The sequence below is a fragment of the Conger conger genome, chromosome 5 (assembly GCF_963514075.1).
Source record: "Conger conger chromosome 5, fConCon1.1, whole genome shotgun sequence".
Lineage (NCBI taxonomy): Eukaryota > Metazoa > Chordata > Actinopteri > Anguilliformes > Congridae > Conger > Conger conger.
The window spans coordinates 57453815-57473467 of NC_083764.1; the positions used below are offsets into that span (position 1 = coordinate 57453815).

At 43.9% G+C, this 19653-nt stretch overlaps 1 protein-coding gene across 7 annotated transcripts; it reads left to right on the forward strand.

The window, feature by feature from the left end:
• The first annotated feature begins 352 nt into the window (after positions 1 to 352).
• acot11a (acyl-CoA thioesterase 11a) lies at positions 353 to 19350 on the forward strand. Of its 7 annotated transcripts, none has more exons than XM_061243446.1 (17): positions 365 to 505; positions 2266 to 2328; positions 2816 to 3023; positions 4113 to 4182; positions 7779 to 7839; positions 8194 to 8295; positions 8564 to 8699; positions 9799 to 9955; positions 11018 to 11137; positions 12751 to 12889; positions 13560 to 13615; positions 14910 to 14976; positions 15319 to 15402; positions 16071 to 16204; positions 17222 to 17353; positions 17453 to 17579; positions 18127 to 19350. In XM_061243446.1, the coding sequence occupies exons 3-17, from the start codon at positions 2834 to 2836 to the stop codon at positions 18283 to 18285; spliced, it is 1734 nt and encodes a 577-aa protein (XP_061099430.1). In that variant the 5' UTR covers positions 365 to 505; positions 2266 to 2328; positions 2816 to 2833; the 3' UTR covers positions 18286 to 19350. The 7 variants fall into 7 exon arrangements, with proteins under 7 accessions (XP_061099426.1, XP_061099429.1, XP_061099428.1 ...); XM_061243447.1 differs by having other exon boundaries at positions 448 to 501; XM_061243442.1 differs by lacking the exon at positions 2266 to 2328 and having other exon boundaries at positions 353 to 509.
• The last annotated feature ends 303 nt before the right edge of the window (positions 19351 to 19653 follow it).

The following is a 19653-nucleotide window of genomic DNA, read 5'->3' on the forward strand; positions in this document are numbered from 1 at the left end:
TAAGCAACATGATCTCAATTACGAGCATTTAGCATTTTGGCCGGTATAAAACTTGCCAGTGAGATATTATAACACAATACTCCGCGCACTTTGGTCATTATTTATTTTATATATAACTGAGTAAAGACCCATTTCATCTGTACACTTAAGCAAAGTAAATGAATAAAGTCTGAACCAGCTGAATTATTTCACAACCTTGTAATTTAACGTTAAGCAGCGAAACACTACTTTTTTAAACACTGAGCAAAATGTATGGCCTGTTATTCGTTCCACCTTAAATAAAGGCTTGCCGACCTGTGACGAGTTCCCCAGCAAATGTTGATCCAATGAGCTGCGTGCGATTCGCTGCCATAAAAAATAGTTCCACTCTGTAACTTGGTTAGTAGTAGTGACATTTTTTCACGAGTAGCGCATATTTATATTTTTTGTCATTGTACATGTTTGTTTAGGACAAATGTACATTCGCGCAGATGTGATTACGGTTTCGGATTAACTTCTCAAGTAAGTAAGTAAGTAGATATTCTTCTTCAACTGTTTATGAAATCTCTGGCGATAGCCTAGTTCTGTTTCACAGAGCATGTCAAGAACTAACTATAGCTAAATCAAAGATCAAATAGACCGAACATTACCGACATGCTACTAGAATGTAAAGATACAGATTGGATCGCAATTTCTTGCTGCACAGGAAAAGTAATGATAAAGCAATAGCACCCCGCGCGTGCATGCCTGCGTGAGAGGCAGGCTGTCAAGTTTTTTGGAATGTTTGGCGAGATCAAAAGTAGCCAATAGCTAGTCTGCTAAATAAATTAAAGCAATTTAGTCACAATTACTCATTTTAATCGTTGCACAGAGCAGCAGGTATGAAAGTTGAATGAGTTGAAAGTATGAAGAAGCGAATTATTTTCCATTTAATTATAAGGTGAATATATAGTAATTACTTTTTCTTTTTTTAAGTCTAAAACCATATGTTACGAAGGCGATTAATTGATTGTTTACCTTTATGCTGTTTGTTAACATCCACATGTTAGTTTGTATTTGTTTTACGACATACCATACGTCGGGAATAAAACTTCTTATACTTTCTGGAGTCAGTTAACGTTACATAGGCTAACTGACTATTATTAAGCATTGAACAATTTCTGAAGGATTACATTTCTATATTTTGTTTGCGCGTGTGATGTGATTTATACACAAATGTGACATTAATCCGTTTTTATGATTAATTATTAAAGTAATTTCCTAATTGCAGTGTCCTCATTAACAGTAAGTAAATGCGTGTAAGAACTGGTCAATAGTAATTCTCTCCAAGACAGTGATCGTGCTGTTTGACTTTGGGAAACACTCGGCTCTTCCAAGAAGGTGAATGTGTTTATGAGTTAAATCTGTCTGGCTGTGCTGCACTAAAACAATGGTTTTCAATACAATTCTCTTCGGATAATGGACTCCTTTGTATGCAGTCAGGTGCGAAGGGGGGTGTTTTTACAAATGCCGCGGTTATTTTGTCAGGCGCAAAGGCAATGCACATGCTCTGCCTTGTCATTGCCGCTAGCCTTGTTTATGCGTTTATAAACAACACCGCAGTAAAATAATTTAGTATAGCAACACCAAGATGTCAAAGCTCGGTTATGTAATTTTTCTAAAAACCGTAACAAAACCCAGCATACACAGTAGGTTTCCGGTACTAAATTTGAGAACGTGATTGTTTGGCTGACTTTCAAACTGTGTTTATGTAACTGTTTTCTAGCCATGTGCTATGTATTAAAATAACGGACGGGGTTGTGCCCTTGTGCAATTGTGTACAAAAATATGCCTGCTATGTGTGTTGGCCTACTTTCGCCTCACACTTGAAATGTAGCTTACATCTTAGACGATGTGACTGCCGAAATGAATAGCTCAAGCTAGATTTTACACCAGGGGTGACAACTTCGAGGTTTGTAGGACCGAAATCAAACTTTAGGAACTGGCACGATTCAGTTAGTGTCACAGACTAGCGTTAGCATTCATACCACCCTTTGAGGGTTTGATGTTTTGAAAGACCATCCCTAGGCACCGTCTTATTAATTGTCTTTTATTTTGTTGTCTCATCTAAAGTATTTCTCTTTATGTAAATCCCACCGAACTATTTGTTGACCTGCACTATGGCTACAAGGGTGATCAGATCAATGTTGAGTTATGACATGACCACTTTTCTACCTCCAATAGATCATTATCTTGTACTCATCAAATTACAAAAAAAACCCTTTCATTTCTGCCCCCACTTATCAGCAACAGTGATAAGATGTCTACCTGACTGGTGGCAGCTGTGTCAGAGGGCTTTCTTTGCCAAAGGTCAGTGTCCAGTGTCCTAGACAGTGATCCAGCCACCACATGATATGAGCACTGTAATACCCAGTCCAGTTTCTGCTGTGTTTGCAGCTGTCTACCTCAGAGCCGCATTGCATCAATCACGAGTGCGTAAGAGTCCGTGTCTGAATAATTATATACAGGAACCTGGGTGAACGGCAGTGAATGTGAAAAGAGGAATAGTGTTTGAGTGTTTACCAACCCCCGCTCCTATAAGATTACGCAACCTTAAGATCCTTAAACAAGGGTGGAGACTTTGCCCTGGGCTGCACTCTAGATCTGCCTGGCTTTTATACCATTTCAATCCAACAGCTTGGATTTGTCTGTTACTATGCACGTTTCTGAGAGACAGTCTGTGGTATTGGTCCTTACCTAAAGGCCTGATAGTATGTAGCACTGTATCGAGCCTGGTCTTGAAAACCTCCAGCGTTTCATTGGAGAAGCGCTGATTCATTGACGGCCCATCCACCAGGCCCTCGCCCCTCCAGCCATGGATTCGGAAAGCCAGGCCCTGCAGGAGTGGGACGAGCCCCTGGTCATCCTGGAGAATGGAGAGGAATACAGGAACCCCACGGAGGTGAAAATGAGCCAGATCGTGCTGCCCTGCCACGCCAACCACCGCGGGGAGCTCAGTGTGGGACAGCTGCTCAAGTGGATGGACACCACTGCCTGTCTGTCTGGTGAGCGCACCCAGCCAAAGGGTCCCATCGTGGGATAGAATGTAGGCTCTGCTGGGTCAGGGTATGGAGGTTGTCCACAAACCCACTACGTGTACATTATAGTTTAGTTTGTGATTTTATTCAAGACCCTTTTCCAGTGAAATTCTCAGTGAACAGGGAAGGCAGTTTGTGTAATGGCAGGCAATGTGTGATGTGTGGATTGAGGGAATCAGCTGGAGTGGTCAGCAGAGAAGCACTGTGCCAAGGGATCTAGTCAGTAACTCAGTTTGCAGATTCAAGTACCGTGGTATGGCCGTTTTAACCTTGGGGAAGGTGATTGAACAGAATCACTTCATTAAGTATTACACTGTATAAAAAATACTTCTGCTGAACAAATTGATAATGCTTGTAATGGCTGGCAGCCATTTGGGTGTGGAACTGTATACCCAAACTGATTCAGTCTTAAGCCCTCTCTTGCTCCTGCATGTGTCACACTCCAAAGAGAGGACCTGGCAGGATCCTCTGTTTATTACTTGCTTTGTGCAGCGCCTCATCAAAGGAAAAGCTTTTTAAGGTGGCACACAGAAGTTCCTTTTAATCATAAGGGCAATCATCTCATTACCTACAGTAGGTGGATGGCTTGATCCACAGGCTGTGTTCAAGTGAAATGTCCCCATGCAAATCATTCCTCTTACTTATTATTACATTCAATCATACTCAGTATTGCGCACAGAAAGAGCTGTAACAGTTTCTATATCTGCTGAAGATAACAGACTTTGGGTAACTGATACACTTGCTGTCAGAAACTGATTACAGCAGTCTGTGGGTTATCTACCCTACACATGCTCAGGGAACGAAGATGTAAGGATCTTCATCACTGAGGCTACAGATGTGTAAGCAGGAATTTGTTGTAATTGCTAATTAACTCTTCAAACCCAGATAAAACACAGTGGGCTTGCAGCGCTGCTAAAAGGCATGGAATTGTTATCCCTTTATAGAATAACATTTTGAAGACAGATGAGTACAGATAGACATGCTCTGGTGAAATGCTTGTACATGCATCCTTTGTGTACAGGAAGTCATATGTCCTTGTTTCCTGTCTCATTGCAGCGGAGAGGCATGCTGGGTGCCCCTGCATCACCGCATCTGTAGATGATATCTATTTCGAGCACACGATCGGGTAAATATACTGTCTGAAATATCAGATGAGCTGTTTTATTTCTGCAAACATAGGCTTGCCCATTTTACTAACACACATTGATTTGAATACGAGCAATAAACATACTGACCCACACAATATCTGCCTGTGACATATATTGTAAGTCAACAAAATTCAGGTGAACTATAAGGTTTTTTTATTTTTATTCTTGCTGAATCAAATGCATTGACTCATTCAGTTGCCAAGACTATGGGACCACCATACCTAGAACTAGAAGATTGACGGCTGGTTCTTCTCCTTCTGCTAAATCATAAGTTTAGGCCCCAACAGTCCCTTGAACTTTCACCTAGTCTCACTGGGAGTGGGGCCCTTGCGGAGAGCATAAAGTACTGTTGGAGTTGTAGTCCATCCTCCTTAGCTAAGGATGGATAAAATGTGTTATATAATTTGTTGCTATCTGATTCTGTTCAGAGGGAAAAGGCACTTCCTGAATATTTAAAGTGGCTGTTTTCAGGAACAGAAAACCAACAGTGTTGCGAACAAAAGTGTGTGGAAAGGCTCAAATTATGTCTTGCAAGTCTACTCATGTTTGGGAATGCACTGCTTTCTTCATTCACATTTTCAGAAAAAACTGTTCAGTTATACTGCCAGTTTGCACACCCACAGCTAGTTGTCAGCACCTTTAGTAAAAAAGTGTTCTCTAAAATTCATGCTGTGAAGCAGGTGAAGGCAAATAGGGACAATATTAGAAGATCATTAATCCTTGAACAGATCCTCATCAGTCAAACTCTGGAGGTCCCATCTATTGACAAACAAGTGGTGCATTTACATGCATTTGTTGGATTAAATAATCAATAGCTAAGTACCTGTAGCTAGCCAGAGATATCAATATAAAGTACATTTTAGTAAATCCTCATTCCTTGCTCCGAGTGTAATATGAGCGTAATATAGATTTGAAACAACTCAAAGTAATTTCCTATGTACATCAGACCTTGGTTGTGTTCAGTGTGCATTGCCATGGCCTGCTGTTGTTTGCCCCCCACTGAAGGTGAAGCCAGTGTGGTTTTTGATAACAACAGTGGTATTGATAACAGCCTATTTTTAAGCCCTGTCCCTCAGGATGCGCGGGAACGTGAGGGCATTGAGTTTGCAGTACAAAGCTTCCGAATGTCTTCAGATAAGAGCGTAGCGCTTTTTAGCACAACAGCTGCTATCACTATATGATTCAGACTGGGATTTGTCACTCCTCTGTGATGTATGACATTGGTGTCTCATCGAGCAGAACAGGGCAATTCCCCAGCTACCAATGCAGCATCCCAAGAGCAAAATCTCACACTGGTGTACCGTATCATTACTGATCTGAAAAAATACAATGCAGTACAATACAACAATGCACAAGCATCCAGTAGCGTAGCATCGTCATCTGTATCTGTATTTGGTTATCTGTACAAACCTCTTAACCAAATGAGTTGTGTGTAGTGAGATTGTGCTACGGGGAGAGTGTACACAGTTGTTTGCTGTTTGAATTTACAGGCCCAACTGTAACAGAGCAGTGAGAGAGGTCTCTTCTGCCAGCCAGCCGTGCTGATTCAGGGAGTCTGCAGTGTTGCACGGGTCTCAGATCCTTACCACCGCTGTGATTTAGAGCCCGCGGCGGGAGCCTCGCTCGGAGGGAGATATTTCACAGAACATTCCCCTCTCTGTCGATTAGTGTACTCACTGGCTAGGCCTGGGCATTTTAAATATTGCATCTTCACATGTGAATTGTATCAGAAGCGATTTGCTGTCTGACACAGCTAGGAGAAGTCTTTGAAACACAGGTATACTGCATTCAGAAATTTGGATTGTCTAGCTGGCAGTAGCATTGCCATTGATCCTTTTTTTTTTATATACTGCATGTTATAAAGGAAGGCAACATTTGAAACTGAGAACAGCTTAAGTACAGTGTAAAATGAGACCGCTTGTGTGATGTAAACACATGAGTGTGCAGTTATTTACAGGTTTCCTTCCAGAAAGTTGTGAATGTGTGCACAGCTTGAATTAGCAGGCTACCCAGAATTCATAGGGGTTATGACACAGCCTGCCAGCCTCCGGAGCTGGGTTACCGGATCACTCCCTCCGTTCCGAGCGCCGTGGCTGTAATTACATTGGATCGGTGATTTATCAACACCCTCACCGCTGAGATGGGTGTCCGGTGGCGTTGGGTCATTACAGCCCCCGGCTGCGTTGCCTAAACTGTCGTTTATTAGGCGGATCAGATCTGAGCAGCCGCTGACGATGTTGCGGCTGATTCTAATGAGCCCTCTTGTGTGGTGTAAAACAAGGGCAGGATTCGGTAATTAGCGCAACTGTTGCCACTCATGGGGTTCTTAATTACCGCTGGTGGAATTAAATTAAAATGGCAGCATTGAAAAGGACACCTCAGCGAATGTGTTTCCTCTCCGTCTGCCTGCCTCCTCTTGCAGTGCATAGATGCTGCTGGGATGGGTGTCCATCTTTTACACAAAATGGTTGGATTTCAGGGTGAGCGTCATTTCTTGTTGGTTTGCCTCTCAAAGGAGCTTTGTGTAGGTGTCAGACATGTTTCCTAAGGTCCCATATTGTTGGCCGGCCAGTGTATTTTCAAATCTCTCAGGTTGCCATTCAGTGGTCCCTGAGGGCTGTAATGCTATTTTTGGGTTTCTTTTGATCTCTGATATTTTGTATAAATATTTTGTGTAAAGTGAAAGTCTAAAACTGACAATGCCCTGTATGAGCCACAACAGCTAAATGATGGAGTGTGTTGCTGGGCAGGCCAGATGACCTCAGATTTTCCCGAAGTTAGCAGCTGACTAATGCATGACACAACATTCTAGCTTCCATCAAATCAATACATGAATTGAGGACCAATGAGAACAAAGACAGGAAGTCTGTGAATGCCCAATTGACCTTAACCTTGTAGCGTCATCTAACAATATAAGCTATTTATCTTCATTTCATGGAGTGGATGAGGTCCTGTCCAAACAGTTTTCAGTCAAAAATGACAACCTGCAGACATTATAATGGTTCACCTGAATAATGGGAAAATGAGGCTCATGAACCCCCAAAGCTAGTGTTTTATTAGTTACTCATGATTTGCAGTAGTCTGTTGATTAGTTAAAAAAAGATGGTGATTGACAGTTTTGGTCAATACAAATTTCACACCGGAAAGGCCCACATGAAACCCTTATGTCGAGTTTTCAAGTTTTTGGGAAATCAGGATTCTAGATACACCACAAATTGGCCGAGTTGTGACATATGCGCTCCTGCCAACATGATCAAACAAAACACAGAGTCCTCCTTGAACCATGAAAAATGTCATACAATAAAGCCGTAAGTGAACCACAGCTTCAAATTTAAAACACAGACCTTATTTGATAAGCATTCGATTTGTGTTATTTGCATCCTTAACCCCCAGAAATGACCAAAAATGTCTTGCGATGACTCGCTAGTCGACTAGAATGCCTAGAATGTAAACAGTCCAACAGGAACTAAAATGCAGCAACACACAGATGTATTTCTGTCTCTGAGGTAACTAACGACCCAATATCACTTGAAATCAGAGGTATTATGCTGACCTGATTGATGTCTTCCTGTAGGGTGGGACAGGTGGTCAACATCCAGGCTAAAGTCAACAGAGCTTTCAACTCAAGTATGGAGGTGAGGACTGCAATCATTAATTAATACGGTGTGAAATGAACATGGCTTCATTACTAGCATTAAGAATTCTGGAGTTAATGTAGCTTTTTGCAGCAAGTCTATGCAGGTTTACAACTGCAGACAATGTCAGTCCAAGGAATTTTGGACAATAGTGACAAAAATACAGCGTAGCCAATGGATGCCTGAGAACAGGGCAGCAGTGATATTACATTTTGCATATTGTTTGAACATTAGGGTCTCATGTCAGTTTTACTGATATTAAAAAGTTTTAAGAACCAGTTGTTTCTGAAACTGTGATGAAATAGATGGGGAGGCGACATTGCTCTTGGACTGACAGAATTGTGGTGCACACAGGTGGGGATTTTGGTCTTGTGTGAGGACCTCTTCACCGACCGGCAGTGGAGGGTGTGCCACGCCTTTGCCACGTTTGTGGGCCGTCGCACGGAAGCAGGCAAGGTGAGAGCGGACCGACGTTCTGTGCGGCTCTGTGCGGTTCTGTGCAGTTATGCGCGGCTCTGTGTGGCTCTGCGGCTATGCGCGGTTATGTGCGGTTATGTGTGGTTATGCGCTGTTACGTGAGGTTACGTGCGGCTCTGCGCAGTTCTGTGTGGTTCTGCACGGTTCTGTACAGTTCTGTGCGGTTCTGTGCGGTTCTGTGCGGCTCTGCGCGGTTCGCGCTCCGGCAGGGCCCCCTTAACCGGGCCGTTGGCTGGCATCTGCGCAGGTGCAGCTGACGCAGGTGGTCCCACGCACGCAGACGGAGCAGGTGGAGCACAGCGTGGCAGCTGAGCGGCGGAGGATGAGGCTGATCCACGTGGAGATAATGAAGGACCTGCTCAACAACGCCACCCTTCAGAAAGGTCTGTCGCCACGTGACCTCAGAGACACCGCCCTCAGGAACCTTTGTTATGCTCAACAACAAGACTGGTATTGACTAGCAAGCACCAACTTGCACATATTTCACCAGGTGCCATCCTGTTGCTGTCTCATACGCAACAGCTGAACCCATTTAATGTAAAGGAGAAGCTTGTGTAAAAGAGCTTTTCAGGGAAAAGTACTGTGAATGTTGTCCATATGGATTACTCTGCATCTTGGTAAAGTATGTTTGTCAGAAAAGCTAGCTTATATGACTACATGCAGAATTCAACAAACCATTATGATAATGTCTGGTAAATGTCTGTGTGTTTGTGTGTTGTTTCTTGTGTGTGCACGTGTATGTTCCTGTGTGTGTGCGTATGCATGTGTGCACATGTGTATGTGTATGTGCGTGTGTGGTGTATGTGTGTGCATGTATGTATGTGTGTGTGTGTGCGTGTGTGGTTTGTATGTGTATGTATGTCTATGTGTGGTGTTTGTGCGTGTATGTGTGTGTGCGTGTGTGTGTGTGTATGTATGTATGTGTATGTGCGTGTGCGTGTGTGGTGTGTATGTGCGTGTGTGGTGCGTGTGTATGTATGTGTGCGTGTGTGTATATGTGTGTGTGTGTGTGTGTGCGCGTGTGTGTGTATATGGATGTGTGCGTGTGCGTGTGTGTGTGTGCGTGTGTATGTGTGCGTGTGTGTGCGTGTGTATATGTGTGCGTGTGTGTGCGCGTGTGCGTGTATGTGCGTGGGTGTGTGTGTGTGTATATGTGTGCTTGTGTGTGTGTGTGTGCGCGTGTGCGCGTGTATGTGTGCGTGTATGTGTGTGTGTGTGTGTGTGTGTGTGTGCGTGTGTGTGTGTGTGTGCGTGTGTGTGTATGTGTGCGTGTGTGTGCGTGTGCGTGTGTATATGTGTGCGTGTGTGTGTGCGCGTGTGCGTGTATGTGCGTGTGTGTGTGTGTGTGTGTGCGTGTGTGTGTGTATATGTGTGCTTGTGTGTGTGTGTGTGTGTGTGTGTGCGCGTGTGCGCGTGTGCGCGTGTATGTGTGTGTGTGTGTGTGTGTGCGCGCGTGTGTATATGTGTGTGTGTGTATCTCAGTGGATGAGTGGCAGGACCATCAGGACTCGGTGCCTGCAGAGAGGACACGGGTAGAGAGTGTGGAGCTGGTGCTGCCCCCTCATGCCAACCACCAGGTCAACACCTTCGGGGGCCAGATCATGGCCTGGATGGAAAACGTGGCAACCATTGCTGCCAGGTAACACCACTCCACTGTTACTCACCCACAAACTAACACTGAACCATTCAGCTCACTGTCTTTACCCTAGACCTCACAACTTCTGTAAATAAGCATGGATCCTTTTTTAAAGTGAATGTTGACCATATTTTTGTCTTCATATGCAGTATGAATAAATAAATAAAAAACTTTCAATTTGAAGTTAGTGTCCTGTTGGGGGCGGCACGGATGGTGCAGTGGGTAGCACTGCCGCCTCACAGCAAGGAGGTCCTGGGTTCGAATCCCCGTCGGCCGGGGCCTCTCTGTGCGGAGTTTGCATGTTCTCCCCGTGTCTGCGTGGGTTTCCTCCGGGTACTCCGGTTTCCTCCCACAGTCCAAAGACATGCAGGTTAGGCTGATTGGAGAGTCTAAATTGCCCGTAGGTATGAGTGTGTGAGTGAATGGTGTGTGTGCCCTGCGATGGACTGGCGACCTGTCCAGGGTGTATTCCTGCCTTTCGCCCAATGTATGCTGGGATAGGCTCCAGCCCCCCTGCGACCCTGTTCAGGATAAGCGGGTTCAGATAATGGATGGATGGATGGATGTCCTGTTGGGACAAACACAACATTCTCACATTGGATGGCCATGTAATGGAAAATTTGGGCTGTTTGGGTTTGATTGCGAAGACTGTGAAATTGGGTTTATTATTATTTATTAAGAAGAACATATCATTAGTTGACTGGGTTTAATAGTTTCATAAATAAACATATTGCAAGCATTAAAAAAAAACTACGCATTGGTTAATGTTTGACAAAAAAAGACTCTTGCATGGAATTAGATTAGACTTTGACATTTACTTGTAGTCATAAACATGTCCGATATTGGGCGTATTCTTAGTATGAAGCATATGATGCAGTGTAAGATTAATGTGCATACTCATTTACAGTGTCTCGTTACTCCTTGTAGTATTCAGCAGCCACTAGCTGGTGCTCTTTCTCTCAGTGCAGCAGAGCTTGCTGTCTGGGTTTGCATTATTCAGGCCAGAAAGGCTCTGGTTTCTTGTGAAAGTAAGACTATCTATCTCTCTCTGTCTCTCTCCCATAGCCGTCTGTGCAACGCACACCCCACCCTGCGGACCATTGACATGTTCCACTTCAGAGGTCCGTCCCAAATTGGGGACCGCCTGCTTCTGAAGGCCATTGTCAACTATTCCTTCAAGCACAGGTGCGTCGTTTAATGCCAGGTATGGCCTGGTAGGTGTAACAGTACATCATGTTCACTGATTTATATAGGGGCAGCATGTAGCCTAGTGGCTACGGTACATGGTTGCCAGTTCACAATAACACCCATGCAGCTGTTGGGCCCTTGAGCAAGGACCACATTGGTCTGGGGGGGGTCTGGCTTAGTCTAATCAACTTTAAGTTGAAGTTGGATAAAATGCATCAGCTAATAGAAAATTTATGACAGATTTATTATGATAGATTTATGACCAAAACGTATTGTTTATTTTAATATATGATATATTAGGGTCACCCTTTCCCAACTGCCACTGTGCTGCACGATGGCAAGAGCAGCATCGGCCCAAAATCTTGAAGCGCTTCCGAGATGCTTGCTGTTCTGTCCACAGTTAGCTGAATTCTCCCTGACGCTAGTTGCACTTCGTCACGCTGATGTTTAATTCTCCTGTGGAAATGCGAAGGTGATTAAGATAAGTCAGCGATAAGACTAATCCCAAGGCCGATGAAGCGGAAAAAAAGCACAATAAAAATACCAGGACATTATTCTCCCGTAGAGTCTGCTTTGTAGACACCTTTATAGCTTTATTTTTACAAGCTTTATGTACTTTCTGAATTAATGACCATATTTATTATAATTACCCTGACCCAGGTCAAGAACAAATCTAATGGTGTTGCCTCTGCATCGCTTTCATATTCTTTTTTTGTTTATTTATTTTTGCATTCACAGCTGAGAGACTTAAAACCAGTTTTTTCAGAGCTGAAGAGCAGTTTGTCAAGATGTTTTTTGGTTACTTGATCCTGGAGAGGATACGCTAGCCCTCCGCTATTCTTCCTCATGTTCAATAAAATAAAAGCTGCGGGGGTCTCGGTGGCGCAGCCTGTAGAGCACTGACCGCATGCTCATTGCGAGCCGCGACGTCAGCGGTTCGAATCCGACCGTCTGACATTTGTCGCATTTCTTTCCCTCTCTCTCGCTCCCATTCTTCCTGTCCCTCTATACTATACTGTCCAATAAAGCTGAAAAAGGCAGAAAAAATATCTTTAAAAAAAATAGATAAATAAAAGCTAAAAACTGATTGTGGGGACTTTGGCACAGGTTCCCAAAGCAAACAGAGAACATTATGTGTATCATAGCTCACAGCACATCTCAGGACTGTCAAACAAAGTGTGGATGTTTACAGTATGACTGAGATGCTAAGTACATATCATATAATAACACTGTAATAACACTGTGTTGCTTTGCTCAGTTGCCATGGAAAATTAGGTCAAGGAGAACTTTAAATTCAGTCATTCTTTAGTCACTTTGGTTAAAATGATGTCACTTCCTACTTTGACTCCGCTTAATGCTTGGCGACATCATTGTTTAGTCAGTTTGGTTAAAATGATGTCACTTCCTGCTGTGTCTGGATTTACTGCTTGGTGACCCTGATGAGTCTGTCCCGAGGACTCATCGTTTTTACTTCATCCTAATTTGCCTGGAGATATCCAAACATGGAAACGGCAGACGTTACCTCCTCATTTTGAGAGAGGATAACAATTTGCCCTTTGTGCAGTTTATGTAGGTTAATCCCCGCTTATTCTCCCTCTCTGATGTCATAGCATGGAGGTGGGCGTGTGTGCGGAGGCCTACCAGGTGGGGCAGAGTCTACGACACATCAACAGCGCCTTCATGACCTTCGAGGTTCTGGACCAGCATGGGAAACCGCGCACACTGCCGCAAATTCGACCAGAACCCGTGGTGAGCCCTCGCCTGGGCTCAAACAAACTAACAACCAAACCAAATAACTGCCTGTACCCGTGACATCACCCACTAAACTATCCCTAACCTCACAAAATCAACACACGGGGAGACATTAGATGAAGAAAACATAAAATTCTTCTCTGGGGAAACATTTTTAATGAATTGTTACCATTGACTTGCATTGAAAGGGTTGCTGAAATGCATACAGTACACCTACCTGTACACTGGTGGTAGAGCAACGTCTCTCAACAACACCTGGCAATAGCTTCAAAAGCAAAGCCCGGTTCTGGCCTCTTGGTGCTAAAGGACAGCGAGTTTACCTTGGGTCAGCTGATTCTGAGAGCTGGTGGCATAGAGCTAATGGTGTCACTGTTCACAGTTTGCTTTGATGCACAGCTGAGAAAGTTCATCTTATTAATTGAGCTGCCAGTCCTAGTTCAGTTATTGGAAATTACGCTTCATATTCAGCCAAGAGGGCAGAACTGGACTAGATTAGGGTCTGCACATGTGAAGCCACACCAATGGAGTCTATATATTGGAAAGAAGTAATAAACAGTAGCCATGTATAATTGAAGTACCCTGTCTGGTTGAAGTAATTCTGTGCTTTTTCCCAAAGACTTCCTCTTGCTTGAGTTTCCCCTTTTGATATCTGTGATGTCATTGACAGAATGGAAAGAGGCGGTACCGGGAGGCCATCGCCAGGAAGAAGATTCGATTGGACAGGTGAAACGACTAGCTGCCTTTTGATTCGTACACAAAATAACAGTTCCTATTTGGCTTCATCGGTATTGGCAGTAACACCATTTAAAACCATTTGTGGTCGAGCTCCTTAAAGTGTATATTGGATATTGGCTTAGAGGAGTGTTTGTGTCCTTTTCGACACTCCACAAGTGAGAGGTGCAGTTAAAGCCGTTTGCTCAAGTGACCCGCTTCCCGTCAGTGAAAAAGCAGTGAATGCAACACACGTCCTTGCTCATGTCCGCAGACATGGACGTTGATTACAGACCAGGTCAGAGAAATCGATCAGCCCAGAAGCCGGGATCTGAAAAGGGATTCTTGTGTATATTACATTAATGGTTGTTGCTGTGCTCATTTCGTCTCTGACACAATGGGCTGGCTCAAAGTGCTCATCATTTATTCAGAAGGAAAGGGTGGTGTAGATTACCCAAGAGCCAGGGGACCTTTTACTGAGGCGAGAAACAAAACCAGGCCCTGGACTCTCAAGCGTTCTCGACCCAACACATTTTTCAGCTCTCTTCAATTCACTGGCAGTCCCAGAACGAGGCAGAGTAGTTCAACGGATCTCATCAATCTAATGATTCCCTGATTCAAAAGCCCAGTTAAACGGTTTGGTGGAACAAAGTGCCTTCAAATGAGATTTATGGCAGGTAATTAACATTAACATTACATGTTATTTAGCTGACGGTTTTATACAAAGGGACTTACAGTTGATTAGACTAGGACAACCCCTTGGAACAATGTGGGGTTAAGGGGCTTGCTCAAGGGCCCAACAGCTGTGCGGATCTCATCATGGCTACAAATCTGGAACATGGATTGAAGTAAAACAAGCTGTTTGGGGTTTTTCTCTGCGCAGTTGTCTAGCTAACTCGGTAATCCTGCTTCTGATAAAAGCCCATGAATGATGAGTGTATGCACTGAAAAACACAAGTGTGAAATGTTAGGCATACTGCTATCTGCCGTAAGCTTCTGTGAATTCTGCAAGACAAGTCACCTTCATACATCAAAATGTTCCCCTCAAATATAAAGACCATTCATCTGAGTTGTCACTGGCGGAGGTCACCTGATTGAGCCCCATGGGAATAACAGCCCTCCCACTAGTAATAGCAGTGCCATTGCTGTTAGACCCCTACTCCCCCTGTATAAACCATCAGCACTACACTGCATCACACCATCAGTTCATGGAGTCAGTGTTTGAACTGAACAGAATAAGGTATAATGGTATACCAGTGCCAGTTTTACAAACCCCACTCTGTGGTCTCTCTTGTGTTTACTTCAGGAAATACATCATCTCCTGTAAGCAAACCGAGGTGCCTCTGTCCGTACCCTGGGATCCCAGCAACCAGGTAACCTTACCTGCCAATGAGCGGTGTGGGCCACACCCATAGCAGTGAACATTGAGCATGTGCAAGGCTCTATGAAATGATGACATCAGTTTTGAAGTGAACGCCCAGACATTGAAAAGGGCTTCCCTATGCTGTAGTGTGAAAAAATGGTGCAAAGGCTATCGTTTGTCTTTACTGACTTCTCAATTGCTCTATAAAGAGTCAAGTATCTGATACTGTTATCTCACTCCGATAGATGTGGGGGCGTTCTGTGCCTTCGTCTGACCGACCAGTTGTGGTACTATACTTTTTTAATGGTTTGAAACCATTAAGTGTAAAATTGTGTTTGCTGAATATCTGCAGGTGTACCTGAGCTACAACAACGTGTCTGCCCTGAAGATGCTTGCCGCGAGAAACAACTGGGTGTTAAATTCTGAGAGAAATAAGGTAGGTCTCTCCAAGCCATATGGTAGCAGGGTGGGATAATGATGAGTCCACAGGTGTAGTTACATCACAGGATTGGATTTCTTCTCAGATACTTATAGTATGTCTCTATGGGAGACCAATTCCAACTATTAGCCGATACTCTTGCTCCTGATTTCTTGCAGCAGAAAATGTTGTTGGCTTTTTTCTCATGTACAAATGATTTGTTCATTGGAATAATTTTGCTGTTAAGAATGTTTTACTGCAAATGGAAGGACTATCCTTCATGGGTCCTGGAGTGTATCAGGGCCTTCATTCAAATATGTGTTACTATTATGACAAACACATCATAAAGCTTCTAACCAGATTTATTTTGCATATGAATTACATGTAACATGCAAGCTTGCCATATGAACAGCTACAGTGATCTTCACTCCTGGTCCAGGAGAGCTGCAGCAGGGTCTGCTGGTTACTCACCACTTAATTGATCAATGAAAGCAGTTGGCCAGTGTACATCACCTGGTTTCTTGGGGCTTAAATGGTTGCTGATATTAAGGTGAAAAGCAAAAACCAGCAGACCCTGTGGCTCCCCAGGACCAGGAACGGAGATCAGTGGTGTAGAGTAAAGTAGAGCAGTGTCATGTGGTGTAGCTCTGGTCCGGCAGGCCTAGTTGACTTCTCATGGTCTCCAGGTCAGCCTGTACACACTGGAGGAGAACCAGGTCCTGTGCATCTGGGTGGAGACCCAGGTGAACGTCCCGGCGGAGAAGGTCTTCCTGCTGATGTCGGACCTCCGCCGGAGGCCGGAGTGGGACAGGAACTATGAGTACGTACCACAGAGCAAGAACCTTCTGGGTGATATACCACAGAGCAAGAACCTTCTGGGTGATATACCACAGAGCAAGAACCTTCTGGGTGATATACCACAGAGCAAGAACCACACCTCACAGTCTCGTTACTTTGCGATGTGATCTTAAGTGGTGCCCGCTGGCACAGGTGCAAACAGGTGTGGAAGGGTCCTTTTGGCCATGGCCAAACCCTCCGAGAAGGGTTATGCGTTGGGCTCTTCTCTTGTACATTTGAACAGAAATGGATTTTGCTTTTGTTTCGTCCCTCTGGGTGAAGAAGAGATTTTTGTGGATGTAAGGAAATCGGTAACTTACTTTCAGAAAAGATTTGTTTTTAGCTACCATGAAGCTAAATGATTCACACACTTCAGCATATTGCCATTATCGGTGAAACGCTTTATGTAATATTCAGTACGTCTTTAACAAAAAAAAGACTTTTCTTCTGTCTCGTTTCTGGTTGAGCTCTGTGTGTGTTAGAGAACAGTGCCCTTAATCACAGGCGATTAAGATGAGGATCAGATGAGGCGGGGGATATGGTTGCCATCCTTCTTTGTTTAATCCTCGGCACGTTTGGACAGAAAGTCTATAATCAGGATGCATTTGGACAAAATGCTTTTGCTCTTCTCGTGTATCAGCTTTGATAAGGAGTATCAGATTCTGTTTGATTGCTTTACACGCTAGTAAAAGGGATTTTTCATGGAAGCCAAGAGCCAAGATGGCTGTGGTATCAATGGGCTGAATTTACAAACAAGCCTGTGTGGTTGGAATAAGGCAGGCTATTTTGTTGTTAGCAATTAGCTAAGTATTGCTAATTCACCTTTGTACTATGTGATGTGCCCATGTTATGTTGTAATATAGAACAAAAGCAATCCCAGAGATGATGAAACACCAGAGCACAGAATGTACAATGTGACAGAACAATGTGAATATGTAAATATAGAAAAATGGTATGTAAATATTATGTAAATGTTTTGATGTTTTTTTTTATCTGAAAGGCTGTGTGAGGTGGTCAACCAGGTGAACGAAGATGACACTATCTACCGCGTGGTCACTCCCTCGGTCAGCAAACACGGAAGTGTCCAGGACTTCATCTTGCTAGCTTCCAGGAGGCGGCCATGTAACACTGGGTGAGGGGCCTCCCACCATCTTGTGTGAGACATGGGGGCCTACTTACGCCATGGAAGTGACCGGGCTTCCAGATAGACTAAGGCTTTTTGTCCTTCCAGGGACCCGTTCGTGATTGCCCTGCGGTCTGTCACCCTTCCCACTCACCCCCCCACAGAAGACTACAAGCGTGGGGAGGTGACATGCGCGGGGTTCAGTATTTGGGAGGTCTCCAGCAACGTTACAAAGGTATGGCATTTTAGCTCCAACTCCCTCGATGTACTAACAGTGCCCATTACATTCATTCTGAGGCCCCAGTTATTGGCCGTCGGACACATTTGCCTGTTTAAAACGGTCTTGTGCTGTCTGGACGCTTCAGTTACACAACAGCGTAATTGATGTTCCATTAGCGGCGTGTACTTTGGGGTCATACAGAGCGTATCATTGAAACAGAACGACCGGGTCCCAGGTATAATTTAGCTTTACAGTGGCTGTTGATTTACGAGCCCACGCAGGTGTAATTTAGAGGGCTGTGGATGGTATGATCTCGGGCTCAAATCAAACGGAGTGGGGCTCCGCTGGTTCTGTTCACTCTGCTGTGTCATTGAGCTAGCGGGACGCTTAATGTGAATGGCCCCAACTTCAACCCTCCGCCGTGTGGAAACTCAAAACGCTTACGCGTCCTTGGAAAGGGTGTCAATTAGGCTGCGGCAGGGTGTCCTGAACGGGAGCAGCTGGCTGTGGGTGTAGTAGCGGTGACGTGGAACGCGCTCTCTTTCTCTCGCGTGTCTCCCAGATCTCCTACTACAACCAGGCCTCGCCCGAGGTGCTGCCCTACATCTCCACTGACATCGCCGGGCTCTCCTCCAGCTTCTGCTGCACCTTTCAGTCCTGCAGCCAGTTCCTGGAGGAGAACAAGGACAGCCTGGAGCTCCTGGCCTCCACCGCGCTGTGACACCTGGCTGTGAGCGGGGGCGTCAGGGCGGGGCGGAAAGCTCCAACATCAGGCCCCTCTTCCGAGGTGCTCCAAACTGCTCCAGTACGAGACACCTCACCTGGAGCTGGGTGTGTGTGGCCTGTTACGCTGTGGCCTTTACTGCCATTGCATCAGCCACAGATTTATTACAGCCTTTTACTGCCTTTTAACTAGAATTAATACTATAGTTCATTTGTTAAAAGTTTTGGGGTTTTTTTACGTTATGAAACAGAGTTTTCCTTATTGTAAGTGTCTGGAAGTGAACATGTTTGAAAGCATGTTTGGCATTGATGGTGTTATATATGATAGTAACTTAAACTTGTCCACAACACACCTTGCAGAGTAAGAGATGTCACTTAAGAAAAACAGGGCTGGTTTCACGGACACATATTAAGCTTGGTTCTGGACTAAACTTTGTTTTGTACGGAGAATCTCCATTCAGAATGTAATTTAGTCTTGGACTAGGCTTAATCTGTGTCTGCAAAACTGGCCCAGAATTGTAATATTCCATTATGATATTCCAATAGAATATTCTGGAATGTGGAATCGGTACTGTAGTCACATCTGGATTACACATTATTATTTAGATACTGTGGGAATGTTCTGTGAATTATTTTTAACAAAACAAATTCACAGATGTCTCATACAAGTCTGTGTTGTGAGAAAGACATTTTGCAATTAACTGGAGCTGGGCATATTTATATGTTTGGAGATTTTTCTGGGATTTTTTTTATAGTGCAGTTGTGGGAATGTAGAGTTTCATTGCACATTTTCTATGCTTCACAGTCTATTTCTTTTCAAATAGATTAGTGAAAACAAGACGAGATGTTGGTAATCATACTGTAAATGTAATTCTATGTCAAGAAAACACTATATAATGAGCAGCAATCAAGCCTTTCATATTCAAGTCTTTATACACGATTTTGAACATCAGTGAGCTGAAAATAATTTATGAATGCTGAGCATCGACACCCTACCCCATTTTTCAATGTAAATTACATGCCTGGACTAAAACAATAAATAAGCAACTAGGTGGCAAATGAATTTCCTGCTTTGTTAAATCTGTTTTGTTCCATTGTTTCTAATAGACTGTTTCTTCAGGATTTCTTGGCCCGTTAAATAACCATTCACAGATCCTCATCTAGATTTACTAGAGTTTGTTTTAGCAATTGAGGTGTTTCATAGACTGTTTTTTTCTGGAACTAATGGTGTATTCAGGGTCCATAAATTAAACTGCACGCTTTCATAAATGTTAAATCTTCTGTTTATTAAAAAGCTTTTTTATTTTAAATAGCGATGACTATCCAAAACCCAAACCCAAAGACTAACCAAAACAAAAAAATATTT

Bases quoted from the DNA above. Each gene is read 5' to 3' on its own strand.
- acot11a (XM_061243442.1), top strand. From the start codon at position 2,834: ATGGATTCGGAAAGCCAGGCCCTGCAGGAGTGGGACGAGCCCCTGGTC. The intron at 8,700-9,798 runs GTCTGTCGCCAC...TGTGTATCTCAG, and splicing joins CAACGCCACCCTTCAGAAAG to TGGATGAGTGGCAGGACCAT. The intron at 16,205-17,221 runs GTACGTACCACA...TTTATCTGAAAG, and splicing joins GAGTGGGACAGGAACTATGA to GCTGTGTGAGGTGGTCAACC.